We start from the raw sequence: 25,897 nt of genomic DNA on the forward strand, positions 1-25,897 counted from the left end.
GAAACTATTGTAAAATAGAACAATTAAAAATGATAAAATGCATTGCCATCTGTGTTCATAAAAGTTTCAGAGAAATTGTAAAGTGCTGCAAAAACCAACATGGTATCAATATTCTGTGGCCACTCTGTGATCACAGTTTTTTTTTTTTTTTTTAAGTCAGCAGACTGACTCTAACTGCCTCTGTTTATTTTTCATACATTTGTTTTGTTTGCTTTTGCATCAAAATACGAGTAATATGGTTAAGACTGCATTATTTTAAAATGCCATTACTGGATTATAAAGCCATTACCAGATATCATGCAAAGTTATTTAGCTGGGAAATTTGTAATATTTTACAAATGTAATTCATTAATTTTCTTATGGGTTTATTAAGGTTTAGTTATTAAGAATTTTACAATGATAAACAAAAAGCAAATGGCTGCAAGAGATGGCAGCAAAAATTATTTAACTGACAATCAATGTTAAAAGAACAAATTTGTATTTTAAAGTGCAATTAAAGTGTTTCTATGTTAATTTAAAAGATGCATAATTAATGTTTGTGTTTGGTTTCTTTTTATACACTGAAATGCACTGAAACGTTTCTTACTGTTGATGTGCACTGAAAATAATGAACAAATTGTCTGTTGTCATATTAGCAGTCAATCCATGCTTTGGCTGATCCCTGGTGGACATTATGCTCCTCATATCTTTGAGTGTCAATAGCAGGAACCTATTTAGGTTATTCTCTATGGCACCATCCTTGTCTATCGGTTGAGTTAAAAGCAACAATTTAAGTAATGTTATTAACAATAAAAGAGGTACTTCTATAGTAAGTTTCCTCAGCCAAGCAAACTGAGCCTCAGATACAGCAGTCAAAATACTGTAAATAATGTTTTTGATTCATACTAAATGTAATAAAGACTGAACAATACAAATATTTTTTTTTTCTATTCTTTAATATTGTACATTTTATTGCTGTTTTAAATAACTATACAAGTGATGACTTGAATATGGTCTCGATGGACTTGAATACACAATATGGTCGTTTGGGTTGAAACTGTGAGCTTAATTCATACTTAAATGCCAATAAATATGATATCATTGTCTAAAATGAAAAGATGACATTTAGTTCATTAAAAAAAATAAGATGTGCAATATAAGAGTGCTGTGGACACATTTCAGAAACCAGTCAATAAGGGCCCAAATTAGAGTTAATCCATTTCCTGCTCAATCCTGCTCAGGTTGAGACACAGCTTTGCAAGGGAAATAATGGTCCTTTTATAAACTGGCGAGTTAACGGAAGAAAAAGTTAGTTATTGAGACCTCTGAATATTACATATGATCAAATAATCAATTTTCTTTATCCAGACTCGGCACATAAGTACTTATATAAAGTGAAAAGTATTTTAACATTGTCCATAGAAATATGCGTGTGTGTGTAATTGTTAAAACTAAACATCTCCAGAACTTGCATACATTCTCGTTTACCTTTTGGCTTATATTTTATCCAAAGTGGAAGACAACGTCAAACTGTCCACCAAGTTTTGGTGTCCTCAACCATAAATTAAATAGAAATCTTCAAAATGTATCCCTCCTTTTGCTGTTTGGTAAAAGCATGATCCTTGCTCAATGGATTCGGTTTAGTACAAAAACCCTTGGCAATTCATCGTTGCTCCCAAAAGCTCCAAGTTTGTAAAGTCTTTCCAAAACTGAGTGCAAACTGAATTTATCACAGGCATTAAGTGTCCACAGTGTTGCAGCAATCTGCCTTCACCACAATTCCAGGTTTTTAACATTGGAAAAACCAGGATTATTCCTGATCTTCCAATACGTTCCATTGTGAAGCCAAACTTCCTTTCCAGCAGCATCCAAAGTTTTCCTGTGAGATGGGAACATTTTAATATTCCAACTCTAATTCATATAAATAAATCAGTTGTAGGATTGATGTCAACACACCTGAAGAAGCGAGGGATATGCTCCTCTCCTCTCTTGGCCAGAATTTTCCTCCACTCTCTTTGCTTTTCCTCCACTTCATCCTTCTTTTTATCGGTCTCCTCTATTTTCCCCTCCTCAAGAAGCCTAACAACACCAACAAAGAGCAAATGTAAAATTAAAAAAAAAGCATTTCATGGACTTTCTATATTTTAAACAAAGCGGAGAATCCGTTTATGTAGCACTCTTAAATCATTCTGGCTCAAACGTTTGTCTATTTATCACTGTCTATTAGGAAGGTCTCACCTTTGGTCAGGGCGCAAGCGTGTGTCTGTAGGGGGCAGCAGGTGCTTAAGGTCAGGGGTCAGCTCATTCATCTCTATTGCAAAGCTTGAGAAGCCAAAGTAAAGCATGTAGTTCTTGGGCTGTGGATCTGTAAGGAAGCAAAGACATTCTGACAACATCTGCCAATACAAAGATAGATCTCTCACTTATTTGTTTTGTCAGACAGACCAGCCACAAAATCAGAAGGGATCCCATTCAGAATTGACCCAATACATTTCTGGTCTTCTTGTGAGCAATTAACCTATTTCACAGTGATGACGTTTTTTCAGATATTAACATTGTAAATCAAGTTTTTTAAATATATTTTCCGTTTAAAAAATATAATGTACATTTATAACACTATACTTTGTTTTTTTATCTTGGCATTAATTTACTGTTTCTAATAAAACAGCTGAGGGATAAAAAATAAAAATATAAAAAAAAAAGAAATTCTTTTTGTTTCCTTTTTTTGGAAAGTTATAGAAATTATGTTTTGTTTTCTTTTGTTTTTTAGAAAAGTAATTTGGGTTGCAAACATCAGTTTATGCGGCAGTGACTTCAATAAAAAGGTACAATAATAAAATAAGAGTATTCAATAAAATGAAATGAAAGAGGACTACTCACTTGGCTTCCAGATACACTGTGGATTGGGAAGGGTGTCACAGAAGATGCCTTCATGCCAAAATCCACCAAAACGATGGATGACATTACCTGCCTGGTCTAGAACTTGACCCTGTACTTCATTTTTGGAACCATCTGAACCCCAGTAACGTGACTGAGAGGGGAAAAAAACATTTTCTGCATTTGTACTTAGACTTCATCTATATGTACTCAAATGACAACAAAATTTACAATCAAAACCGAACACACCTTGACAAATGTGATCTTACAGGTGCAGACCGAACTTTTCAGATTGCGAATAACGACTTCACCGTAGTGCTCGAGGTATCGCTGCTGACTGAGGACATTGTGGATGCACGTCACCACTTTGTTCCATTCATAGAGGTCCCCGTATCTACAAGTACAGCATCAACGATCAGAATTCTTCTTTAACAGAATTAAAATTCCACTGACACCAAAGCAGATACTTGCTTTTTAAGAGTCACATTCACCATCCCTGTTGGCATGATCTCCAAAGATTTGCCCCAAAACTTGTTTTTCCATCTCTGGTCTGCTCTCAGCATGTAGAATTAAAAAAAGAATGGGATTCAAATTCAAACATATAGTACATTAAGACATCATCACACAGGCCTTAAAACATACCCTGCCAGAAATCGAAATTGTCCGATTCTGCATGACACGCAGATATTGGTGGATGATGAGAAACCTGAGTACAAACAAAACCACGGAATAAACAACTACTTTATAGCAACTTATCTGATGTATGATTAAGATGCGATTATTAATTACCTGTTCACTAATGTAGCGGAAACCTCTGTCCTCTCTGACACACTCAAATGTCTCTCCCAGAACTGGATTAAAAGGTTTGTAACGGTTGCGATACTGAGCCGTGGCATAGCCAGATATGGCAAAAGCAGCAATATAAACCTTTACAAAGACAAAACATAATTTTCTATTAAATATAAAGAAATACACTAGTTTAAACATTTAGGGTAAGATTTTTTTTTAAAGAAATTAATACTTATTCAGAACAGATGCATTAAATTGATAGAGAGCGACAGTAAAACATTCATGTTCGAATTTATTCTGTTTTAATTAAAAACTGTTCTTTTGAACTTTCTATTCATCATAGAACAACGGTTTCAACATTAATAACAATACAAGTTTTGTTGTTATTTTGAGCATCAAATCAGCTTATTACAATGATTTCTGAAGGATCATATGACACTGAAGACTGGATTAATGGCTGCGGAAAAAAATAGCTTTTCCATCACAGGATTAAATTACAATGGAAAATAAATGAAAAAAATTTTTTAAAATACAATAATTTCACAATATTACTGCTTTTTTTGTTGGATCAATTAAAAGCAGCCTTCTTTCAAAAGCACTGCAGTATACAGATATAGTAATCGTTTATTATATCATTTATACACTTCTAAATGAATCACTCCTTTTGTAATCATTCGGACATATACAGTTTTGCTGAAGTTTCTGTAATTATTACCATCCTCTGGTAGGGGTCATCTGTATGATTGGCAGTGTCCAGTAGGTCAGAGTATTCCAGCTCCTCACAGAGTCTCTGCAGCAGGCACACAGGCTCATTCAGAGCTGCTGGCATGGAGACACGGGACAGATCCTTCCCTATGTTGTTGTAGAGGATAGTCATCAATCCAACGTGGCTGTTGTCAGGGCAGACTGCAGGCAGAGTAGTACGACGTCCGGTGCTCTTTATGCTGTTCAGTTTTGGTGGTGCCTTTGAAAGGCTGGCGCGGTACTTGCGTGAAGCCATTGCTGTTGAGTTCATAAGAAAAAGATAATGTTGTAACACAATGTAATAGATTACATGAACAAAAGTACACTACAGTTCAAAAATTTGGGGTCGATACAATTTTATGTTTTTTTAAAAGAAGTCTCTTAGGCTTCATTAATTTGATCAAAAATACAGCACAGACAAATACTGTAAAATATAATTACAATCTAAAAATAGTAATTTTTAAAATGTAATTTATTCCTGTAATGTCAAAACTGAATTTTCAGCAGCCATTACTCCAGTATTCAGTGTAACATGATCCTTTAGAAATCATTCTAATATGCTTATATGGTGCTTAAGTAACATTTCTTATTTTCTATGTTGAAAACAGTTGTACTGCATTGTTGTGGAAATGTGATACACTTTTAGCATTCTTTAATGAATTGAAAGTTGAAAAGAAATATAAATTTACTGTCACTTTTGATCAATTTATTGCATCTCTGCTGAATAAAAGTATGAATTTCTCCAGCTTAACCCAATTCTTTGAATGGTAGTATATATAGACACCTAAACACCACACACACGTGTGCCTACTGAGCATTTCACTTTTACTAACCATGAGCCTCATCAGGCTCTGAATTACTGGATCCATCACTCAGACAGGACTCATCGGACATCTCCGAAGAGCTCGCACACATAAGCTCATCACATGCGTCAAAATACTCCGCCGCTGAGTCAGCCACCGAGGGCGCACGGAAAGACAAACTACGGCCTGAGCCAGACTGAGTGAAACAGAGACAGACATGTAGGTAGTCAGAAACTGTAAACTTGATTGCATCATACTGCTATGACAATAAAACTATGAGAGGACAAAAGAGCCTGTCGGCATATGAAATAGGTGAAACCCATCAACCTGTAAACAGAAAAAAAGAAGAGGGTGGAGGAAGGAAAGAAAGAGATGAAAATGGGAACAGGATAAGTAGGTTCTGGGTAGAAAGAGACACACCTTCCTTTGTAGCACAGTACGGAAGGACTCTTCTGAGGAGTCGGAGGACACTGAGAGTTTGTGGATTTTGGTGTGACGGGACTTAACGTCTAACTGAAGATACACATACACACACACACCTATGCAGTAAAACATAACATGTAATGCACTGAAAATAAACTATTAAACCAGTGGTTCTCAACCTTTTTGACTCCAAGGCACCTCATTGCCCACAACAATATTCCAAGCCCCCCTGACTTCTCTGGTTGTTCGATAATTCATCCAAAAATTAAAATCAGCCTTAAGTTGTTCCAAATCTGTACAAGTTTCTTTTTTCTGATGAACATAAGATATTTTGAAGAATGTGAGCAGCGAAACGTTTGTTGGTCCCCATTATTTTCCATGGTATGGAAAAAAGTACTAGTCAGTGGGGACCAGTTCGATTACAAACATTCTTCAGAATACCTTTTGTGTTCGATAGAAAAAAAGAAAATCAAACAGGTTTGGAACAACTCAAGGGTGAGCAAAAGATCACAGAATATTCCATTTTGGATTAACTACTCCTTAATAATTATGAAATAATCAGAATTTTTTATTTTATCTTATTTTAATGCTCGTTTTGTTTTAAATCATCTTGAACCTTTTTAGAAATCTGTTGAGGACACGGATTGAGAACCACTGTATTGAAGCATTTACTAGCAGGGGTGTTTGTTTTATGGTATAGATCTTACAGCATCTTTAATAACAAGATAAGCTATAGTAAATATATTCTTTGCAAGCCAAGCATGCAGAAAATTTCAAGGCAATACTGCTGCACTTTGTGCTTTTCGATAAGTAATATAAGTCCTTGTCACCTCAGCCAGGCTGCAGAGGTTGTTGATCTGGGCAGAGGTGGTCTGGTGAAGCTCCCTGCTGGACCAGGTGTCCTGCAATCTTTGGCGCTCCTGAGCAAGAGCCTCATGTGTAGTACGCAGAGAGGCATGAACTTCATGGGAAAAGACACAGTGCTGACCTTCAACATTATACATCTAATAAAGCAAATAAGCATAAACTGGGTTTAAATTTCAACTATAAAATCATCCTTTCATACCTTTCAAGGACATGGAGCAGATTTCTTGGTGGAGTTTCTTGCTTTCTGATGAGGTGGAGGCTGGTGGGGTTGCCTGGGTGGAGACATAATCGGGTATCGAAGGGACCGAGGTTCCCAGGTGGGCAGAACTGGTCAAGTGGCTTGATGAAAGCTGCATTAAAAAAAGTGGATTGAAAACAAGTAGGAGGAGATATTATCTAATTTCTGCAACATGTAGCAATCAGAAGCTATAGCACATTTACTAAAATACAATATAGACTACCATTCAGTGACTTTTTGTTGAAGAAATTCATTTTATTTAGCAAGGATGTATTAAATTGATCAAAAGTGAGTGTAAAGACATTTTTAGTATTTCCAAATTAATATAAAAAAAAAAAAAGAGCTGTTCTTTTGAACTTTCTATTTATCAAAAAAATCCTGAAAAACATTATTATAAATATATTAAAATAGAAAACCATTGTTTTATATTGCAATGGTATTTAACAATAGGCAAGAGACTTACTGACCCCAAACCTTTGAGTGGAAGTGGTGTAAAGCATTTGCCACTTGGTATAACGTGTCGAAAATTACAAGGTTGATTTACAATCAGTGTTTCTTGTGCTGACTTACCGATTTAGTAATCCCACGAAACGGCTTCAAGTAAAAAAAGGAGTTGACTAAATTACTTGGTTTTGAAGCTCTAATGCTTACTAAACATTAGCACAACACAAATGCCTGACTACAGCACGCAAAAATAAAATCAAAATAAAAAAAATACTCAGAAATCTTTGGGATGGCACTGCACATGAATATGGAATAAATTCTATTATGATTTCCAAACCTTTGTGGAAAACATGAATTAATACCAAATGGCAGGGCACTCCCTGTAGCCAAAGATTATAATTGCTTCCAAGGCTTTATCTAAGATATCCTAATATCAAGTAGAAGAAAATGTAAACTGAGAAGCCTCACCATTCCAAGCGCCTCAACTCGAGACAGAGTGCGAGAATGACCCCAAGTCTTTCCACTCTTCTTTTTGGGTTTGTCGAGAAGGAGATTCTATGGGTCAAACATATGTGGGAACATTTACTTGCAAGTCATTTTAGTAAAGGCCTGTCTTCAGCCTGCTGCTTTGACTAACCTGCATGCTGATAATCCTCTGGAGATCTCCGTTATTGACCATTTGAGCCGATTCTAGAGAGTGCAACTTTTGGACTAGCCGTTGCAGCTCATTGAGCTCCATTTGACAACGGGTAAGCTCTGGAAAACAACACAAAGTGGAGCATCTTATTCTGTGCTTATACATCCGTTTATCACAGTTTCACTAGTATTTAAAAGCACAGCTGTACCTTGTGCACAGATGTCAGGTTCTTGGGTCTGTAGCCATGCTGACACTTTCCCATTAACTGCGGGATTGACACATGGTAGAGGTTCACCCACATAAGACCTGCCCTAGAATTGTTCATATGACATTCATTTGTAACTTCCATCAGACAAATAAACAATTCAATCACCGAAGCATCTATTGGTGTACATTTACAGATAAAACCACCATCTGGGACATTAAGGTCTAATCACTAATTCGTCTTGTTCTTAAACTGTGAGGACACATTCTTCTAATCCCTGGTGATTTAGAGGGCTACAGGAAGTCAATGTAGGAACAACTTTACTCACCATGTCCTGCATGGGACTGTTTTTGTGAGATAAATGAGTGGTCTGGGACAGTGCCTGGAGGAAGCCATTGTGAACGTGCGCAGCCTCGTTTTTCTTATACATCCTGTGGCCACTCAGCTTGGTGACCCATTTGTAATATAAATCTGGAGTTTTGGCCTAGTTAGAAAAGTAAAATGAATTCAGTCGACATTTTTGACAGAATTTATTTGATGAAATAATTATAATAATTTGCTGGATGAAGGAAAAGGAGCCACATGACATGCAGATAACCAAATTAAACAATCTTTTTTAGAATGTTTTATTTTGATTGTTTTTATTTTAACTGATTTATTTCTATGATTTAATTAATTATTAGCTTTTCATAAACCCCCTGCATTTCTTTCAAAACCGGACAAGTATTTAAGTAGCTGAATGACTTATGGAAGCCCATTCCATCATATAATAAAAAGCATTTAAAAATGTTAATTGCAACTCATCACAAAATTCTGACTTATGCAGCAATGCAGGTTTATATCTCAATTAAAAACTGACTGTTTTTCTTGCAATTCTGAGTTTACACCTCACAATTCTAAGACTGTATCTAACAATTCTAACATTTTTCCTCAGAATTCTATGTTAACATCTCACAATTCTAACTATTTTTTATTGAAATTGCAAGTTTACATCTCGCAATTGAGTTTCTATCTTTTAATTCTGAAACTGAAAAAAGAGTCTTATTTGCAAGTTGTGAGAAAAATGTCAATTGTGAAATAAAGTTTCAATTACCTTTTTATTTTTTATCCTATGATGGAAACCAGCTTCCATAGAACTAAAGATCATTTTAGCTTTAAAACAAAAATGAATACATTTCAATTAATGCCAGCATTAATGACTTACTTTAATGTGATACAGAATGTCTCCAGCATCCAGATCTATGCGCCTTCCTTTTTTGTTCACTGACATAACTGCGAGACTGACATCTAGTGCACCATGCATTTTCCCTTTAGAAAACTGTTGAAAGAGTAAATCCCTGATTGTAAATAAAATAAAATAAAAAGCCTGGATGCAAGATCTGCAGTTGCTGGTAAGGAAAAAGATAATTAGCATACTTACATCATGTTGGTTTTTTGTATATCGCAGGATCCCTTTATCCAAGACAAAGTATCTCTGTGAGAAAGTATAACTTTAAAGTTCATTAAATTTTACACAGTTCTAAAATGATACCAACAACTATTAAGGAAAAGATTACATGAAACATTTTTTTCTCATACCTTATGCCACCCTTTAAGAGGCCACTTTCTCCTCTTCATCAAGTAGCCTTCACAAATTCCTGGATTATTCGCATCCTGCTTGTTTTCTCCAGTGAGTTTCAAATCTACTGGAAAGTCATCCATTACTTCCCAGTCTTTAATATTCTATTTGGAACAGAGGGGAAAATGCAAATCACAGTTGACATACAATAGGGCGTTCCCATTTAAAACATGTGCCACATGTAATCGCTATGAACGAAATGTAACTCTTGAGCTTGTTAAGACACAAACTTGTTGGTTTAGCTTTCACACCATCTGATTGGACAATTGTTAGCTGTTGAGCAACTGGTTTCAAACACCCTAAGGGCAGAACTCCTAATGCTAGCTTTTCACATACAGTATGTACTTGTAAGGAAAATATTTAGGTGTGTCCAAAAATCAGTTGAAGAAACCAGAGTTTGAGTATGTTTATGTCAAGCAGATGGTACAAACCAGCCGTGAGTGACGTGAGGATGCCGTGCTGCTGCTCCTGGAATGAGTGGGCTTATGCCAGCCGCTAGACACCTTCTCCACACCACTCATCTGTGACTGGACGTGGTCCAGTGAAGACCCATGGGAGTCCATTTTGAAAATGTCCGCTTGTGCACTTATTAGTCGAGCTTGGTGTGAAAATACGCTCTGCTAGAGACTCCTTCTCATTGTACACTAGAGCACAATATGTCTGCAAAGCAAAGAGTTTTCATTATTGGCTTTTTAGAAAGACAAACCATTTATTGGTTAGTCAGACAAGCATGTGTTAAGACTGCTAAGAATTTTAATTGTATACTATTATGCAACAGGATTAGGAAAACAATTAGTCATTACCGATATCAGAGGTTTTTTTAAAAAAATACCATGAAAACACGAATTTTTATACCATTTTGATTTTTAATTGCGTGAAACTATAAAAGACAATAACTTAAATTTGAAAATAACATCTAGTCTTTGTGATATTGCACTTTTTTTTAATTATTCAAACAGTACATGAAAATATATAGTTGCCTTTGTTTCAGGGCTACTTTTATTAATGTTTTGTATAATTAAATGCCATAAATAGCCAAGGCAGTAAATGCCATGCACAGTGACAGTGAACAAAAACAGAAGCAATACAGTGTCCAGAGAAAACTCCTCTAATTAGGTTATCTAACAGCAGGGATCTGCCTTAACCAACACTTCCTGGGCAGGACTTTAACTTCTGCCCTTTACTAGATCACAATGGTTCATCGTCTCAAACACATCAAATGGCTTACTATGAAACACAACAAGAGCATAGTAATGCAAAGTAAAGAAACCAAAATAAACTCATAATTACATAAATCTAAATTATACTAAACCACTAGGTATGGACCAAGGAAACACTTTTATTGCTGTTTATTCTTAATTACATACTGACAGATTATTGAAAAAAAAAAAATCCTTTTTCTAGATATAAGCCGAATGGAATGTCATCAGAGGGGTGTGACAGAAACCAAACATGTTCTCTAGAATCTCTTATTGTCTTGACAACACTGACAAGCTCATACATACCCAGTAAACTAGAATGAGGGCAAATGAGATGTTTTGTAAACAGCTGAATTTGTAGTTGAGTAATGAACTATTTGATTACATAATTGGCACTCAATAGGCCTATCTGAGGTAAAAGCAATTGGAATTATTCAATCAGTACCAAAAATCATCCTTGTTTTTAAGTAAGTTTTAATTGTTTTAGATATAATTTTTTTTTATGGAAGGCAGAATATGCACATTAACACATGCTTATGGATAGTAAACTCACAAAAGGTAACGGTCCCTACGGGAGAGGCTTAGCGTCATTACGATAATTGGCTTTGAATAACCCATTTTAGCAGCCCTTAGCTTGAATAGCTTTTCACTGTGAGCATGCTGACAGGTCACAGTAAACATGATGTACAGCATAAGGAAAACAGTGTGAGGTACAGGTTTGAATAATCATAACATAGAAAGATTATCTAGTAGTTTAGAGTACTTAATTTCATTTAATTGTCGATTAAACTGTAAATCAAATTTTAAATAATTATAATAATTGTTAAGCAGGTTTAGTCAGACAAAGTAGCCATTCCTCCTTGTCTACCCTGCTAAAAAAAAAAAACAAAAAAAAAACAATAGAAGCTCAATAGAAACCATGGTTTCCATTAAAATACCATTATAAACGATTATCTTTTTCCAGTAAAAACCATTTCAAAATTCCGTTTTGGCCACTTTTCCCAATAGGATTTAACATCCCACCAATATAATCAATCACATACCAGTAGACACCATTATAGTTTCCATTAAAACCAATATAATTCCCATTATAACCATTAAATCCATTACATTTTCTATTGTGTTTTGGGCAAGGTTCTATTGGTTTTTTTTTTCAGCAGGGTAGTAGCCTATGTGAAGCATAGAAACTAAAATTGTACTTACTCTTTGTAACTAAGATGAACTCTACAGAATAGAAAATTATTGTATAGCCTGATACTCTTACCAATCACCACAAGCTACCAATAAGTTAAATGTAAAAATAAGAAATTGAGCTCTAGGATGTGCTTTAAAACGGTCATGTTTGAACAAATTAAATATTTTTATACTTATAGAAAATTTGGGCTTGTTTGAGTAGGCTAACTTCTCTAGTTAGATTCACCAGGCACTTAATAAAGGCTGATTTCCATACATATCCGTTTCCAAACAGTAAATATAAAAATCCGCTTCAAATGTCTATTTTTACTGCTACCAGCATTTAAAACTACAAAGTTTCTTTAAGTATTGTAACTCGAGCTCTTACCTGAGGTTCCTGCTCTTGGCCAGCGTGTGGTGTATCTCCGAGTGATTCCCTCCAAGCGCCCGAGTTTCATGTTCCCCCATTTGTACAACCTTGCGTCACTCTACTGTCAGAACAGGAAACCAGTTCAACCACTTTCTACTAAAAATTCAAGAATGCAGATATTCCATGTGCATACCAGAACGATGTATGGCCGACAGCTCCCAAACTGTCCTCCAGATCTACCCAAGGCTCCCGGTCAAATCATTATCCGCATTAGTGTCTTAAAAGCTGTTGGAATTACAGGCATGTAGGAGGAACTTCACTGACAGCCAGCCATTCAGGTCCATTACATCTGAAATTACTGAGTTGCTCTGCCAATGCCATTACCTGTTTACTGAGAAGAGATAACCTCCAAACGTAGTCATATTCAAGTGGGTAACCCCCTATTGGTTCATATATTACCACACACAGAGCACATACATTTAATTCAGAGAGGTTTTACAAATTCACATATTTTTTTCCTGAAAGAGAAATATACATTATTGTAAAACTGTCCTAAAATTAAACAGCGTGTCAAAATATGAAGAACAGAGACACTTCTACACTGAACCCAGAGTTATAACAAAGGACTAACTGTCCTAGATTACCATGAAGTAATCCAGAGATTAGCACTAATCAGGATCCGTGACCAATTAGTTTTTATTTTGTCTGTACAAATACATGCTTCTCTTGGCTTTTTAACTTAAAATCAGTTCAAATACACTTGTTTAAATATCCAAAAGGGTTTAAATCAGGGTCTCTACCCTGCTCCAGGAAAGCTGCTGTCCTGCAGAGTTCAACTCCAGACCTAATCAAACACACCAGAACCAGCTAATCAAGGTGTTCAGGGTTACCTGCAAATTACAGGCAGGTGTATTGGAGCAGGATTGGAATTGAAGTCTGCAGGAAGCAGGGTTGGAGACCCCTGGCAAAAATAAATACATAGACACTGTGCCTATTAATATAAATTGACAATTTCTGTACATACCTTAAAGAGTTGACTAGAAAAAAAGCTGTTGCATTTCCACCATTAAGGCTGAAGAAAAAAAGCAGCAGCGGCACATTTACTTTTTATGCCAAGCTATATGGGGTAACTTGTCACAATGGAACCTGCCATTAAATAGCCTACTATTGGCTCTTCAGCAACATTTAACAGTAAAACAATTATTAACAAATAGACATAGCGAATATAGTTATTCTTAAATCGTATACAATTACAAAATATGTCATTGAAATTTTACTTTGAAAGACAAAATTATTACTAATATTAATCTAATTTAATTTTTAACTAGTCATTTGACTGCTAGAGAAAACAGCAGATCTGTTGCCTTTATGAAGGAGTGACAAACAAAAAAAAATCACCTCCAACTATAACATATAAATGACCAAAAAGCCACTTTAAATAACTAAATTTTATTATATGCATTTTATGTTAACCATACACAGCTGTTCATTTATTTTATAAAATTCAATCTGCTGCTTCCTGTATTGTAGAAGTATCTTTATCTGTAGTAGCATTTGTGGAGTCCCCAGAGCCTTGCTGTTTGATGTACTGCTGAAGGAGGGCGGAAAGGTGAGCTGGATGGTGACGCAGCATTGAGACAGTCCGTGAAGTCATCACTGTTAGACCACCAACTATCTCACCCTGGATAGTGGTCATAGACGGGAGTTTGGAGTAACTGAGAATGCCTTGATATGAAAGCAGTGTGTTCTCTATACAAGCGCCTGAAAGAAAATGGTACAGAAAGCCTGTGAGACAATACCAACCATTTTTAGATGATCTTTAAAAGAATACTTTACCAAAAAATTAAATAATAACGCTTGTTCAGTGCTTTTTTTTCTCTCCTGATTCAGACGAGACAACTTTTTCACTTTTCACTGGAAAAAGCAATATTATGGGGAATAGAGGACTATTTTAGCAGGAAGCAATGATTAGAAGTCTTATAGAATTTGTTTATTATAAACATGCAACTTTTCACTTCACAAGATATTAACTGACTACAGTTGTGTGGATTATTGTCTTGTTTTTATCAGCTGTTTGAATTCTCATTCTCATTTTACTGCAGAGGATTCATTTTGGGTGAATTATTCCTTTAAGAATGCAAATTCATGCTTAGGAAACACTCACCTAACAGCACCATCTGAGGACTGTGTTTTAATACTTGGAGCATCTCTTTAACTTTTGGCTCTTTACTAACAAATATCCCAGTCTGGCCAACAAACAGAGGCAACATGTTACTGTAAATGCTGTTGCTGAGAAAGGACCTCGTCACCTGCAAAGAAACACAAATAAAATGTCAATACCAATAGCTGCTCGCATTAAATTCAAGGCATTAATGTTTGCCTACAGAACCACCACTGGCTCTGCTCCCCTTTACCTAAATTCTTTATTTCAGACTTATGTGCCCTCTAGAAGCTTGCGTTCTTCAAGTGAACAACAAATTATTGTACCATCCCAAAGACACAGAAAAACACTTTCAAGGACTTTTTCATTAACTGTTCCCATCTGGTGGAATGACCTGCCCAACTCGGTCCGAGCAGCCGAATCCTTACCCATCTTCAAGAAACGGCAAAAAACTCATCTGTTCCATCTTTACTTGACCCTCTAACTCTAGCACTATCTATTCTAATTGTATTTTATCTATGTCTTTTTATTAAAAAATAACAATAATAATAATAATAATAATTATCTGTACTGCGTTAGGCTAACCAAGACTTGTAATAGCACTTGCACGTTGTTGTTCTTTTGTTGGTTTTGATTGCTTCTTATGTCCTCATTTGTAAGTCGCTTTGGATAAAAGCGTCTGCTAAATGACTAAATAAATAAATAATAATGTCACAAAGCAGTAGCGCACATCTCAACAGTGGTAAGCATCACTATAATTTGCCATCACCTGGTTTGGGAAGAACTTGACACTGATATTGTGTCTCTTCAGTTTGTGTTTCAGCACCATGAGGTCCTCTGCATTGATTGCATTGTTTTGGACCACAGCAATCATCTTACATTCCTTAAACAAGTTTTCTAGATCTTTCCTCAACAAAACTGCAAGAGGACTTTCCTAAAAGGAAAGGGAGTAAAGATATACATATAACACACTTAAAGCCTTGTAGAAGATAGTGTTCAGTAGGTAGGCTATAGCAATGATTGACCTCCTCTGTCTTTCTGACTCGTGGAGCCAAAGCAGCAGGAGGAGCTGCAGGTGTGGGGGGAATGTACTCTGTGACAGCCAACAGCTTCTGCTTGAGAAAGTGTACTGGCTTTCTGTGACGAGTAACAGCTTTGGAGCCGTGACGAACACTCTGGCTTAATGGCAGCCATCCTGTAGGTTATAATATGCAAATATGGGTAAGAATAACATTAAGGCTAGAATATAAACATTACTATTCAAATTTCATTATGAATGTAAAGGATGCCACAAATGATTCACTAATATCATGAGACCATCACATCTGGAGTTTTAATAATGAAAATAAAAGGGCTTGCCGAAAATCCAAAATGCATCCATAACAAATGCTAAATATGAAGAGATGTACCAAATAACATTAAGCACCTCAAATATGAACTGCATATTCTCTGATAGATGATGATTATGCTGTACAGTACCACAAATAGCTTCATAGTGGCTTTCAGGTGTACGTAATTTTACGATGTAATTCATAATTTACATGGTTGTAAATGACAGGTATTGTCTTTTTATATATGTTATTTCCTTTTTTTTTTTTGCAATAATATCAAACCATAATCTTACCCGATTTCGGGAAAAGCCTGTAACAGAAGGTCGCTGCCATCTTGATCCGGATTTGACGTGGGGCTGTTTTGTTGAATTCCTAGCAGCTACTTGCAAAATAAAAGCCTGTATGGTTACGTTAAAAAATATCAAAATTATATTAATAAAAAGTATAATAAAAAATAAATAAATACTAAAAAAAGATTTTTTATTTTTAAAGTTTTACGAAATAGCACATTTTTAAATGTTTATATTAAGGTCATTTACAAAAAAAAATTAATTATAGAATATAAAACTAATGATTAATTGGTTAACGTGTTTATTTTTCATATTTTATTCATTCCTAAATTAATTCCAAAATTAGAGGTTAGTTATAAAACCGACTGCTTTTCATAACATTTTACGTAAGAGCATGAACGTGATGACGCAGGTTTGGAGTTGCAGGCATGAGACGTCTATTGCGCTTCTGCACGTCCAGGAACATCGGCAATATTGTGAAGTTTACTGAACCAAGAGTTACCTTTACAGTCCGCGATACTTCGTTATTTACCTCGTTTTTCTGCAGGAATCTTACAGACAGCGGCACCGACATGGATCTGAGTAACATGAGAAAGAGCTATAAGAGCGATCAGGAGGTGGGACACGTAACGTTATATAGATGACCATGACCTGACCTGTTCAGAAAACACAATATGCATCATATCATGATTTTTACATCAAAAAGCTAGATATGCACAGCCGTCATTTTCTGTATTATTATTTGCCATTTTACATATTATCTGCAGCTAAATTGCGTGCTTGCCAAATGCCTTTTCAAAAATGCATGCATTGTCAGTTTACCTTGACTTTCATCAATCACTTACTAATTACCCATTAAACATGCTTTTCAGTTATGCATGGGTTAGTGTTACAGTAATAGCATATTTGGTAAAGACCCCTTTACACAGTAAGGACACTGTACTAGTTCAGTCATGGGGTATTTAAACCTACTTTGCCATATATGTCACAACGGAAAGCCAAGTAATTTAAAAAGAATATACCATAAATGTTTCCTATTTATCATTTTCATCCTACAGTGTTTTGAGGAGGATCAGCTTGCTTCTTTAGATCCAATTAAGCAATTCGGCAGCTGGTTTGATCAAGCCACTAAATGCCCTGAGGTGGGAGAAGCCAATGCAATGTGTCTCGCAACAGCCACCAAGTAAGAATGGATGTGGTGTGGTTCATCAATACCTGGAAATAAACAGAGCAACTTTTTAAATTTGATAAAAATTTCCCCTTCTTGTCTTCTCAAAAGGGACGGTCGCCCTTCTGCTCGCATGGTTCTTCTAAAAGGCTACAGCGAGGAGGGATTTCGCTTCTTTACCAACTATGAGAGTCGGAAAGGTGAAGAGCTGGTGAGTCTTTAAAACCGATTTCATTTACAAAATGTCCTTATGGGTTTACCTTCTCATCTTTCTCACGTCTTGTATTTTTAAAATGTATTTATTTATTTTGCAATCAAATAGGACAGCAATCCCCACGCCTGTCTTGTATTTTACTGGGAACCATTAAACAGACAGGTAAGCTTTTTTGGGGGGGGACTCAGAATCTTCTCCAGCTAATTCTTTGGATAATCTTTTCCATATTTCAGTTTGAATGACAAAAAATGTAACACATTTTGAATGTAGTTTTTGAGCCCATTGTATTTTTTCATTGTATCCTAACAGATTCGCATTGAAGGTGCTGTAGAGAGAATCCCGTATGAGATTTCATGTGATTATTTCCACTCGAGGCCGAAGAGCAGTCAAATCGGTGCTGTTGTTAGCAGGCAGAGCACAGTAATACCAAGCAGACAAGTGAGTAGCACTATCAACACCATCTAGGGTTACTTTCATTAATTAAAACTATTAAAAAACATTTTTGCTAATTGAAATAAAGCTGAAATAAAATATAAATATTTAATGAAAAACATAAACTAATTCAACATTATGTTGTATTGGAAACTAACTGAAATAAGTGTAAGTACTAAAATTAATAATAAAAATAAATAAAATTACAATTGACAAAAGCACATAACAAAAATAACTACAAATTAAACTATAATTAAAATAAAAACTAATGAAAACTAATTCAAACTGCTAATAAAACACTCATAATGATATTTATACTCAATGTTAATTATTTTCCTGGTTTGATGCAACACCTGATTAATTAATAATTTGTTGTGTGTCCCCCTTAAAGTACCTGAGAGACAAGAATGCAGAGCTTGAGGAAAAGTATAAGAACACTAATGTACCAATGCCAGATTACTGGTGAGTAATTTTTGTTTATTAATATCAAATCCCTGTCTGTGTTTGTATGTAGACAGTTATATTTTAGTTTCATTTATTTTTATGGATATTTATTTTTCCGCAGGGGTGGATACATTGTAAAACCCCACCTGATTGAGTTCTGGCAGGGTCAGACAAATAGATTACATGACCGAATAGTCTTTTTGCGGCCAAAAGAGGGAGAGACTGAGCTGGGGGATATGCAGCATCAAGCTGAGGGAGGCTGGATGTACCAACGCTTATCCCCCTAATAGAGGGCATGCTGTGAAATCAACATCACCGTCTGTGACATCAATACATCATCATTACTTGACAGCGACTGTCGCTAATAATGCCACCAGGGCATCAACTGACTAGTGAAGACTTATCACTCCATATTCATCCTGCATTTGTATTGTCTTAACCAAAACCAGGAGGGAGATTTATATGTTGATAACTGTATACATGATTTTATGAATATAAATCATGTTGCATTACAAATGGTGCTTCGTTGCAGCATGTTTAAGCCTTCAAGACTGACCTCAACACATTCTTAATCTATTACTTGTAAGTGCAAAGTCTGATGACTGCCTACTGTTTATTAATAATTAAAACACACAGCTGTACTTGCAGCCTTAATTGTAGCTTCAGAAATCATAGACTTTGGACTTCTGTCACCAAAAAAACATGTTGCTTCGTTTGATGTTTTGGACATCTTGAAATGTGTTCATGTTAAAACAAATATTCTACAAGACAAATGTGAAATGTGATTAGATTGTGTTATAAATGTGCCAAATGTAATGTTGACCTAAAATAACTGTCTGAATTTGGCTGTAATTCTGTAAAGAATGGTGACTTTTTCTTGTAAATATAAAGTAATAAACCTGTTTAATTTTTACAGCAACCCTCATTGAGTTTTTTTGCCACCAGATGGCAGTGGCATTAAAACAACTTTTTGTACTTCTCCACAATTTAACACATCTCAGCAATGCAATAAAAATCTTTATTTTGCATATTTCAACAAGAACCTTTAAAGACTGCAGTAAACAATAGACAAGTACAAATTAAACAAGACAAATTAAAGCTGTAGTTGTGGAGAACCGATCTAGCGTGCTGTCACTTTTGACTGTCCTTGTCCTAGTTGAAACCCTTTTTATGATAAATGATAAAATCAGAGATATGCACAACTGAGCGTCCAACCACAAAAAAGAAAACGACATAAAAAACACGTGATTAAATGCTAATCAAATTGCAACCTGAACAAGTCTGTTTCCCACAGGTTTGAGATTCATTAAACAATAACGTACATTTTTATGACCATTCTGCACTTTCAATTTAAAAATTAACGGATTGTGTGATTCATAAATGAGAGTTGGATTGGTTTCTGTGCCTTCCTTGTCAGGTTTTTCCCACAGTGATGATAACACATTTTATGAGCATGACAATATTGTGTTTATGATTTACAGGAAACATTAACTCCTTAATAATCATCTTGGGGTTGCTTTTCGATGAAAATATGGCCGGTAAAAAAATAATAGCCTAATTTTCTTTGTTGCGTCAGTGGTAAAAACTCCATTCAACATGCAGCCTTACAAATAAGAATGAGTAAAAATAAGTTTGCATGTATAAACAAGCTGCAAACGGTCTGGAAGTTATTTTTCCACATGGCTCTTGTCAGTCCGAGCAGGTTCGGGGAAAAGGCTTGGGTTTTCCGCCAGAGTCGAGCGAATCTTCTTCTTCTCCTTAAACCGCCCAGAATGGGAAACTTTTACATGACGGCCCTTGGTGGCAGATTTATCCACAATTTTTTCCAGTCTGGCGTCTAAATTGCTGTCTGCGTCGTCGTTACCCAGGTCTTTATTTGCATTGTTGGTGCTGAAGTCGGGTGGTATTTCATACAGGACCTTTGGCTCTGACTTCTTTTTCCTCAGGAAAGTGAGCTTCCACCAGGCAGGGTCGGCCATGACAGGTGCGAAGGAAAGTTAGCAAAGTAGACCTAAAACACGAATGCAGATTTGTTAGGTAACTGTCAGGGCCTAACTAGAGATGAAATATACTGAGTAATGTTTCAAACTGTAGACTCCAACTCATAATATAACAGTGAGTCTGCAAGCTGCTTAATTCTCCAGTCCATAAAGCATAAGACTCATATCACTAACACACAGATAGTTTTTGCCATAGGATGTGCTATTATGGATACAAAAACATATTAGAACATTATCATAAAGGCTCATTTGCATACTTCAGCACATTATAAGCAGCTAAACTAGTTCTCTGTGAGTGTGTCTCCTCATCCAATGATTAGATTAGAATACCAAGAGGACACCTGACTCTGCTGCTCAGCTGTTTAATTAATGAACAGCAGCACCACTGGATCCCCTGTCACTCCCCTGAGATCTGAGATGCACCAAAATAACATTGTGTCAACCAAGACACTTGAACATCTCCTTGATGGATAACTTAGTATTTGTCCTACTCCGATAGAGTATCATTTGTTATGTAATATTGGACAGACTGTATATAGCTATTGTACACATCACAAAGGATGTACAATGATTTATCCATGTGATGGCAACCAGTGTAAACACTGGAGAATCACACACCTGGTAATAATGTGTCATCTGGTACCTTAACAACATTGTCATAGTCATCGCCAAATGAAACGTATCAATGAAGATATGATGGGTCGTCCAGCGAATGCAGCAGGTTTTATAGCATTGGTGTGCGATAAGATTTTAAGTATCAGACCTGAAGTGATCTTTAGAAGGCACTAGTAAACACACCCTTAACTTGGCAGTTGCCACCTAATATACCGGTACTTTAAACTGTCTGGTAGAATATTGATCAGTTATAGAGGGTTCATTAAACAAGGCAGTGTCTCCACATGAATATAGCTATTTATGGTGAATTCCACTAAAATGTGACAAGCTCCTTTCTGACTTCCGGGTGCAACTCATTTTCAGTAAAATAAAGAAATTGGATTTAGATCTAGAGATCAGGCCAAAAATATTTGAGGAGTTTTAGCAATGAAAAGCATTTTGGTAATCTATCTAGCTATCTGAATATTTTTTTAATATATGTTATATAAGTGTAAATATTTCTTCTTTTCAAAACTACATAATTGTAAAAGAATTGTGTTTAAAATAATTGTTTGCACTTTGTATCTTTCTAGCATATATTGCTTATTGGGGGTTGCAAGTTTTGTTCTCTGCAAAACTGCTTTGGAACAATATTTATTGTGTAAAATGCGATATGAAAAAAAAATAATTTGAAACTGAATTGAAACACCTAGCATTATCTGGGTAGAAAAAATATATATTTAAAATTTTAAATATTTTTGTCCTCAATAAAATAGCAGTATTAAAAGACAGTTAAATAAAAACTAAGTAAAACAACATTCTTACTGTTTTTTCCTCACACGCCTTATACAGTAAAAATATTGATGCATTTGTAGAAAGGAGGTCCTCATATCATATTTGGAGGTCATTGAAACCACTGCCATAAAGGTTCTGAGACAAAAACAACAGCCTTAATGCAACACATAAAACATTTTCATGTAATGTTGCAGTGTTTACAAAATAAGAAGCCATTTCTAACACAAGGGAATATGGCCATTTTATGAGCAAACAAGTCGATATTTGTATAGCGCTTTTAACAATGCAAATTGTGTCAAACAGAGACTCTCCACTGGATTCGTCACTGATCTTCTGCAATTACATAATGACAGGATTCAGTCACTTTTTGAAGCAGCTATTACAATTTCACCTTAATTGCACTTTTATTGTAGCCAAGTAGACTGTAGATGTATGTAGAGGAGATCTTATAGCACACTGAAAATGACTGTAAAGTTTAATCCTGGGAGAGTCAGGTGCTTTCCTCAGCTAGGGTGGTGTGAAGGTTCATTTAATGGTTTTATTGTCCATGCTTATTGATTATGACTTGTTTATGTTGAATTGTGAGTCACAGCCTGCATACTGAAATGTGCCAGACTGACTGTGCTTTACAGAATGTTACTTTTGAAAAATTTCAAACCAGCTAGAAATCAAATATATATATATATATATATATTTATATAGTATAGTATATAGTATATATAGTAATTAATGAATTCTTACTTGCACTATTAAAATGACAAAAATAGGAAATATGAAAATAATTTAAATAATAGCAATATTTTATTCATATATTGAATTATTTTTCTTCAATATTTTCACAAAAATACAAACCTTTTGCAGCAGTTTCTTGAAAGTCACCTGACCTTCTACAAGACGTTCTGATACTCAAGAGATATCCTTAGAGCTAGATAATAAGTTACTTTGTTTTCCCCCTTGTGTGACCGAGCGGCACTAAGAACTTCAGAGATCACAGGGAGAGTACACTGTGCCTGTCTAAACCTAGGAAATCACTAACCAAGTTCAAAGCCTTCCCGGTGATACAAATGTTTGAGGAGAGGAGAGGTTAACTCAAGGGCAGCCAGGCCCTGCCGTGTTCAGAGCAGTCATGGAGGGTGTCAAGTTTGCCTGCAAGTCTAGGCCTGGACATCCTACTGCTGCTGTTTGTGTCCTGAATGTTACTTCTCTCTCATCTGGGCCTGTAACATGGCATATCAAGCTTCATGTAGCCTACAGCCTCTCAAGAGAGGCCTTCATAGAGCATTTGTTCATAACGGGCTCTGTTAGGAGAATTCATGATTTATGAACACACGTTCAAATTCCTCTGAAAACTACTCATGTTTGTTCATTTGACTTTAAATTCATTGTTAATTATTAAATGGCAGTGTTATTATTTTAGTATCACTGAGGTACTCGTTTTTATTAAACGATTTGAATTAGTTTTGTATTTTTATATATTCAGTTTTCAATATGAATTTCAGTTAAAGTTTTAGTAATTTTGTTGTGTGCTTTTGTCATTTTTATTAGTACTGCATTTAAAATGTCTGTATAGCTTTTATCAATTTTAATATTTGTAGTTATTTTAGTACATTAAGGTAAACTAAATTCAAGTAAGAGACATTGTCTTTCCAAGATTTTTTATTTTATATTTTTTGCTAACTTTATATTAAATGTATATTTTATTTTTTATCTTATTTTATTTTGTTATAATTTTTAATTAATGTTATATGCATTTAATTTAAGATTTAAAAAATCCTAGTGCATTTTTAAACTAATGCAGTTCAATATTTTAACAATTTCACTTAAAAACACAAAAAAGAGCAAGTGATCAGTTCTCACCTGACAAGAAGTGTTCACTTCTTTCAAAAGTGCTCTTGGTTCAGAAGAACAGGTGTCCAGAAGAAGTTAAACCATTGTTGCCTTGACAGCCTTGCTCCCTGTGTTCACTTAGTAATTTCACTTTACTGCTCAAGTTCAGTCTGCTGAGAGCTGCTAATACCTTCTCACCTTTTTGCTTCCCCTGCTCTTAATTAATCTCCCTACTACTGAATGTCTGCTTTGAGTGCAGCGTCTCATGCTACAGGTGTTCCCTTTTCCCCTTCCTCTCTCTTGGTCCCTCCCTTACTCCCTTTCTCTTTATCAGTCTTGTTTTATCTCCCTCTCCTGCACAGACAGCAGCCTATACAGCCTCACACAAACACACTGTTTCAGTCCAAGTTGAACATTAGGTCCAACCCAATGCAACATGAGTAAATGTTACAGCCATGTGATCGAAAGAGGGAGGGCAATCCGAGTGAACGACCTCATGGGAGTGTGAAGTTGGTTTAACATTTGCATGGTCAACCAAAAAGGTGCTCACCTTATCAAATCAAGATGGAATGCAGAGAAACTCAGAAAATAAATGCATCTATCTATCTATCTATCTATCTATCTATCTATCTATCTATCTATCTATCTATCTATCTATCTATCTATCTATCTATCTATCTATCTATCTATCTATCTATCTATCCATCTATCCATCCATCCATCCATCCATCCATCCATCTATCTATCTATCTATCTATCTATCTATCTATCTATCTATCCATCTATCCATCTATCCATCCATCCATCCATCCATCCATCTATCTATCTATCCATCCATCCATCCATCCATCTATCTGTCTATCTATCTATCCATCCATCCATCCATCTATCTGTCTATCTGTCTATCTATCCATCCATCCATCCATCCATCTATCTGTCTATCTATCCATCCATCCATCCATAGAGCATAGTATAAAGTGCAAAGTAAAAATTCATAAAAGTTATTGTCCATGGAAATAGCAGGCAACTGTAGGAGATATTATATGGGTTATTAGAGTTAACTCAAACCATTAAAAACAATTGAAATAAAATAAACCGAAATAAAATTCCAACTGCACACTGTAAAAAAAAAAAAAAGTTGAGCCAACTTAAAATTTTAAGGCAACAAACTTCAACAGACTTGTGAGTTTTCTCAACTTGTTGTTTTAAGTTTATACAACAAAAAGTTGAGAATCTCCTACAAAAATAAGTTGAGAGAACTCAAAAATCTGCAAAAAGCTGGTTGCTTTAAAATTTTAAGTTGGCCCAACTTTTTTTTTTTACAGTGTGGCAAAGCAACATTTCTCATTTTCATTTAGTTGAACTGACTAAAAATAACAAAAAATGAAATATAAAAATTATTTTAAAAAACTATATAAACATATTAATAAACACACACATACACAACCATAGTATTATGTGTGATATAAAATATCTCCACAGCATATTACTTCAATAACTTTTTTTTTTTTTGCGAATAAATGTCTACAGTTCAACCTTTTGACAAATAAAATATAATTGTTTGTTTGCCCTGATTTAGTTTCATACTGCAAATGCAAAAGTCAGTGGTTTGTATTCACACATAGTTTGCATTCTTGAATATGGTTTTTACATGATTTTTTGGGATTGTAGGGGGTTTAACAACAGAAGGATGCTTTTGACCCGAGCTTGTTCACAATTTCACCCCTGATGTTTAATTTCAGAAGGCCACCAGACAGATGATGCTCACATTTGCATAATGTGGGGAAATCACAGACGGATACGAGATCCTCAGCTGAGATAGGAGCAGGTTTGAATGTCATTCAAAAAATATGAAAAGCATTGCCTATGTAGTTCCCTTTAACTATTACAGCCATTGTGCTTCACAGGACCATAAAAGATCTTAACCGATTTAGGATTAAAATTCTGATTTCTGCTCTTGGCAAGGTGCTGAAGTGGTCTTTGGAGTGATTAAAACTGCTCTGTTTGGAGTACAATCCAAGTTCCTTTTCAAAGGCCTCTCATGTGTAACCTGGTTATTAAGTGTTACTGGATTTGCCCAAGATATCCAAACTTTAAGAAGCAGAACTACAATCCTATCTTTGATTTTAACATTGCATAGTGTCATACTGACCTTTATTTCAAACTTTCTGCTTTCTTTCTTTGCTGATTTTAATCTGCTCTGCCAACAAACAGAAGAAATACTTAGATATTTCTGTCAAATGTACGACGAGAGGAGCCTCTTGTTGGAAACACC

At 35.4% G+C, this 25,897-nt stretch overlaps 4 protein-coding genes across 11 annotated transcripts; 1 reads left to right on the forward strand and 3 right to left on the reverse strand.

The window, feature by feature from the left end:
• Nucleotides 1–833: 833 nt before the first annotated feature.
• Nucleotides 834–13,442, reverse strand: LOC306857402 (oxysterol-binding protein-related protein 6-like). 8 transcript variants are annotated; one of them, XM_079397326.1, is made up of 24 exons: nt 12,560–12,626; nt 12,385–12,484; nt 10,056–10,284; nt 9,585–9,728; nt 9,427–9,480; nt 9,211–9,324; nt 8,335–8,490; nt 8,010–8,112; nt 7,802–7,920; nt 7,633–7,719; nt 7,291–7,314; nt 6,682–6,832; nt 6,446–6,576; nt 5,613–5,705; nt 5,223–5,388; nt 4,361–4,647; nt 3,646–3,783; nt 3,499–3,562; nt 3,328–3,406; nt 3,106–3,250; nt 2,860–3,010; nt 2,218–2,344; nt 1,936–2,058; nt 834–1,858 (listed from the first exon to the last, which is right to left on the reverse strand). In XM_079397326.1, exons 3-24 carry the CDS (start codon nt 10,185–10,187, stop codon nt 1,750–1,752), a joined length of 2,697 nt encoding a protein of 898 aa, XP_079253452.1. In that variant the 5' UTR covers nt 10,188–10,284; nt 12,385–12,484; nt 12,560–12,626; the 3' UTR covers nt 834–1,749. The 8 variants fall into 8 exon arrangements, with proteins under 8 accessions (XP_079253452.1, XP_079253453.1, XP_079253458.1 ...); XM_079397327.1 differs by lacking the exon at nt 7,291–7,314 and having other exon boundaries at nt 12,560–13,442; XM_079397332.1 differs by lacking the exon at nt 7,291–7,314 and having other exon boundaries at nt 9,427–9,496; nt 12,560–12,986.
• LOC306857405 (large ribosomal subunit protein uL10m-like) lies at nt 13,047–16,207 on the reverse strand. The gene is made up of 5 exons (XM_079397336.1): nt 16,152–16,207; nt 15,553–15,722; nt 15,297–15,461; nt 14,531–14,675; nt 13,047–14,127 (listed from the first exon to the last, which is right to left on the reverse strand). The coding sequence occupies exons 1-5, from the start codon at nt 16,189–16,191 to the stop codon at nt 13,871–13,873; spliced, it is 777 nt and encodes a 258-aa protein (XP_079253462.1). The 5' UTR covers nt 16,192–16,207; the 3' UTR covers nt 13,047–13,870.
• A 352-nt stretch (nt 16,208–16,559) lies between these two features.
• On the forward strand, nt 16,560–19,624 carry pnpo (pyridoxamine 5'-phosphate oxidase). Its single transcript, XM_079397337.1, has 7 exons — nt 16,560–16,765; nt 17,207–17,331; nt 17,428–17,527; nt 17,639–17,692; nt 17,840–17,968; nt 18,354–18,424; nt 18,528–19,624. The coding sequence occupies exons 1-7, from the start codon at nt 16,577–16,579 to the stop codon at nt 18,691–18,693; spliced, it is 834 nt and encodes a 277-aa protein (XP_079253463.1). The 5' UTR covers nt 16,560–16,576; the 3' UTR covers nt 18,694–19,624.
• Nucleotides 19,412–20,393, reverse strand: LOC306857407 (proline-rich protein 15-like protein B). Its single transcript, XM_079397338.1, has one exon. The coding sequence runs from the start codon at nt 20,383–20,385 to the stop codon at nt 20,074–20,076; it is 312 nt and encodes a 103-aa protein (XP_079253464.1). The 5' UTR covers nt 20,386–20,393; the 3' UTR covers nt 19,412–20,073.
• Nucleotides 20,394–25,897: the final 5,504 nt, after the last annotated feature.

This window comes from Barbus barbus (assembly GCF_936440315.1).
Source record: "Barbus barbus genome assembly, chromosome: 38".
Taxonomy (NCBI): Eukaryota; Metazoa; Chordata; class Actinopteri; order Cypriniformes; family Cyprinidae; genus Barbus; species Barbus barbus.

Bases quoted from the DNA above. Each gene is read 5' to 3' on its own strand.
- LOC306857402 (XM_079397326.1), bottom strand. From the start codon at position 10,187: ATGGACTCCCATGGGTCTTCACTGGACCACGTCCAGTCACAGATGAGT. The intron at 9,729-10,055 runs GTTTGTACCATC...TGTTCCAAATAG, and splicing joins CCTCACGTCACTCACGGCTG to AATATTAAAGACTGGGAAGT. The intron at 2,345-2,859 runs GTGAGTAGTCCT...GCTTCCTTACAG, and splicing joins ACAGTGTATCTGGAAGCCAA to ATCCACAGCCCAAGAACTAC.
- LOC306857405 (XM_079397336.1), bottom strand. From the start codon at position 16,191: ATGGCAGCGACCTTCTGTTACAGGCTTTTCCCGAAATCGG. The intron at 15,723-16,151 runs GTAAGATTATGG...TATAACCTACAG, and splicing joins CAGGCTTTTCCCGAAATCGG to GATGGCTGCCATTAAGCCAG. The intron at 14,676-15,296 runs GTGATGGCAAAT...GTTTCTTTGCAG, and splicing joins TCAAGTTCTTCCCAAACCAG to GTGACGAGGTCCTTTCTCAG.
- pnpo (XM_079397337.1), top strand. From the start codon at position 16,577: ATGAGACGTCTATTGCGCTTCTGCACGTCCAGGAACATCGGCAATATT. The intron at 17,528-17,638 runs GTGAGTCTTTAA...GCAATCAAATAG, and splicing joins GTCGGAAAGGTGAAGAGCTG to GACAGCAATCCCCACGCCTG. The intron at 17,969-18,353 runs GTGAGTAGCACT...TCCCCCTTAAAG, and splicing joins CAGTAATACCAAGCAGACAA to TACCTGAGAGACAAGAATGC.
- LOC306857407 (XM_079397338.1), bottom strand. From the start codon at position 20,385: ATGGCCGACCCTGCCTGGTGGAAGCTCACTTTCCTGAGGAAAAAGAAG.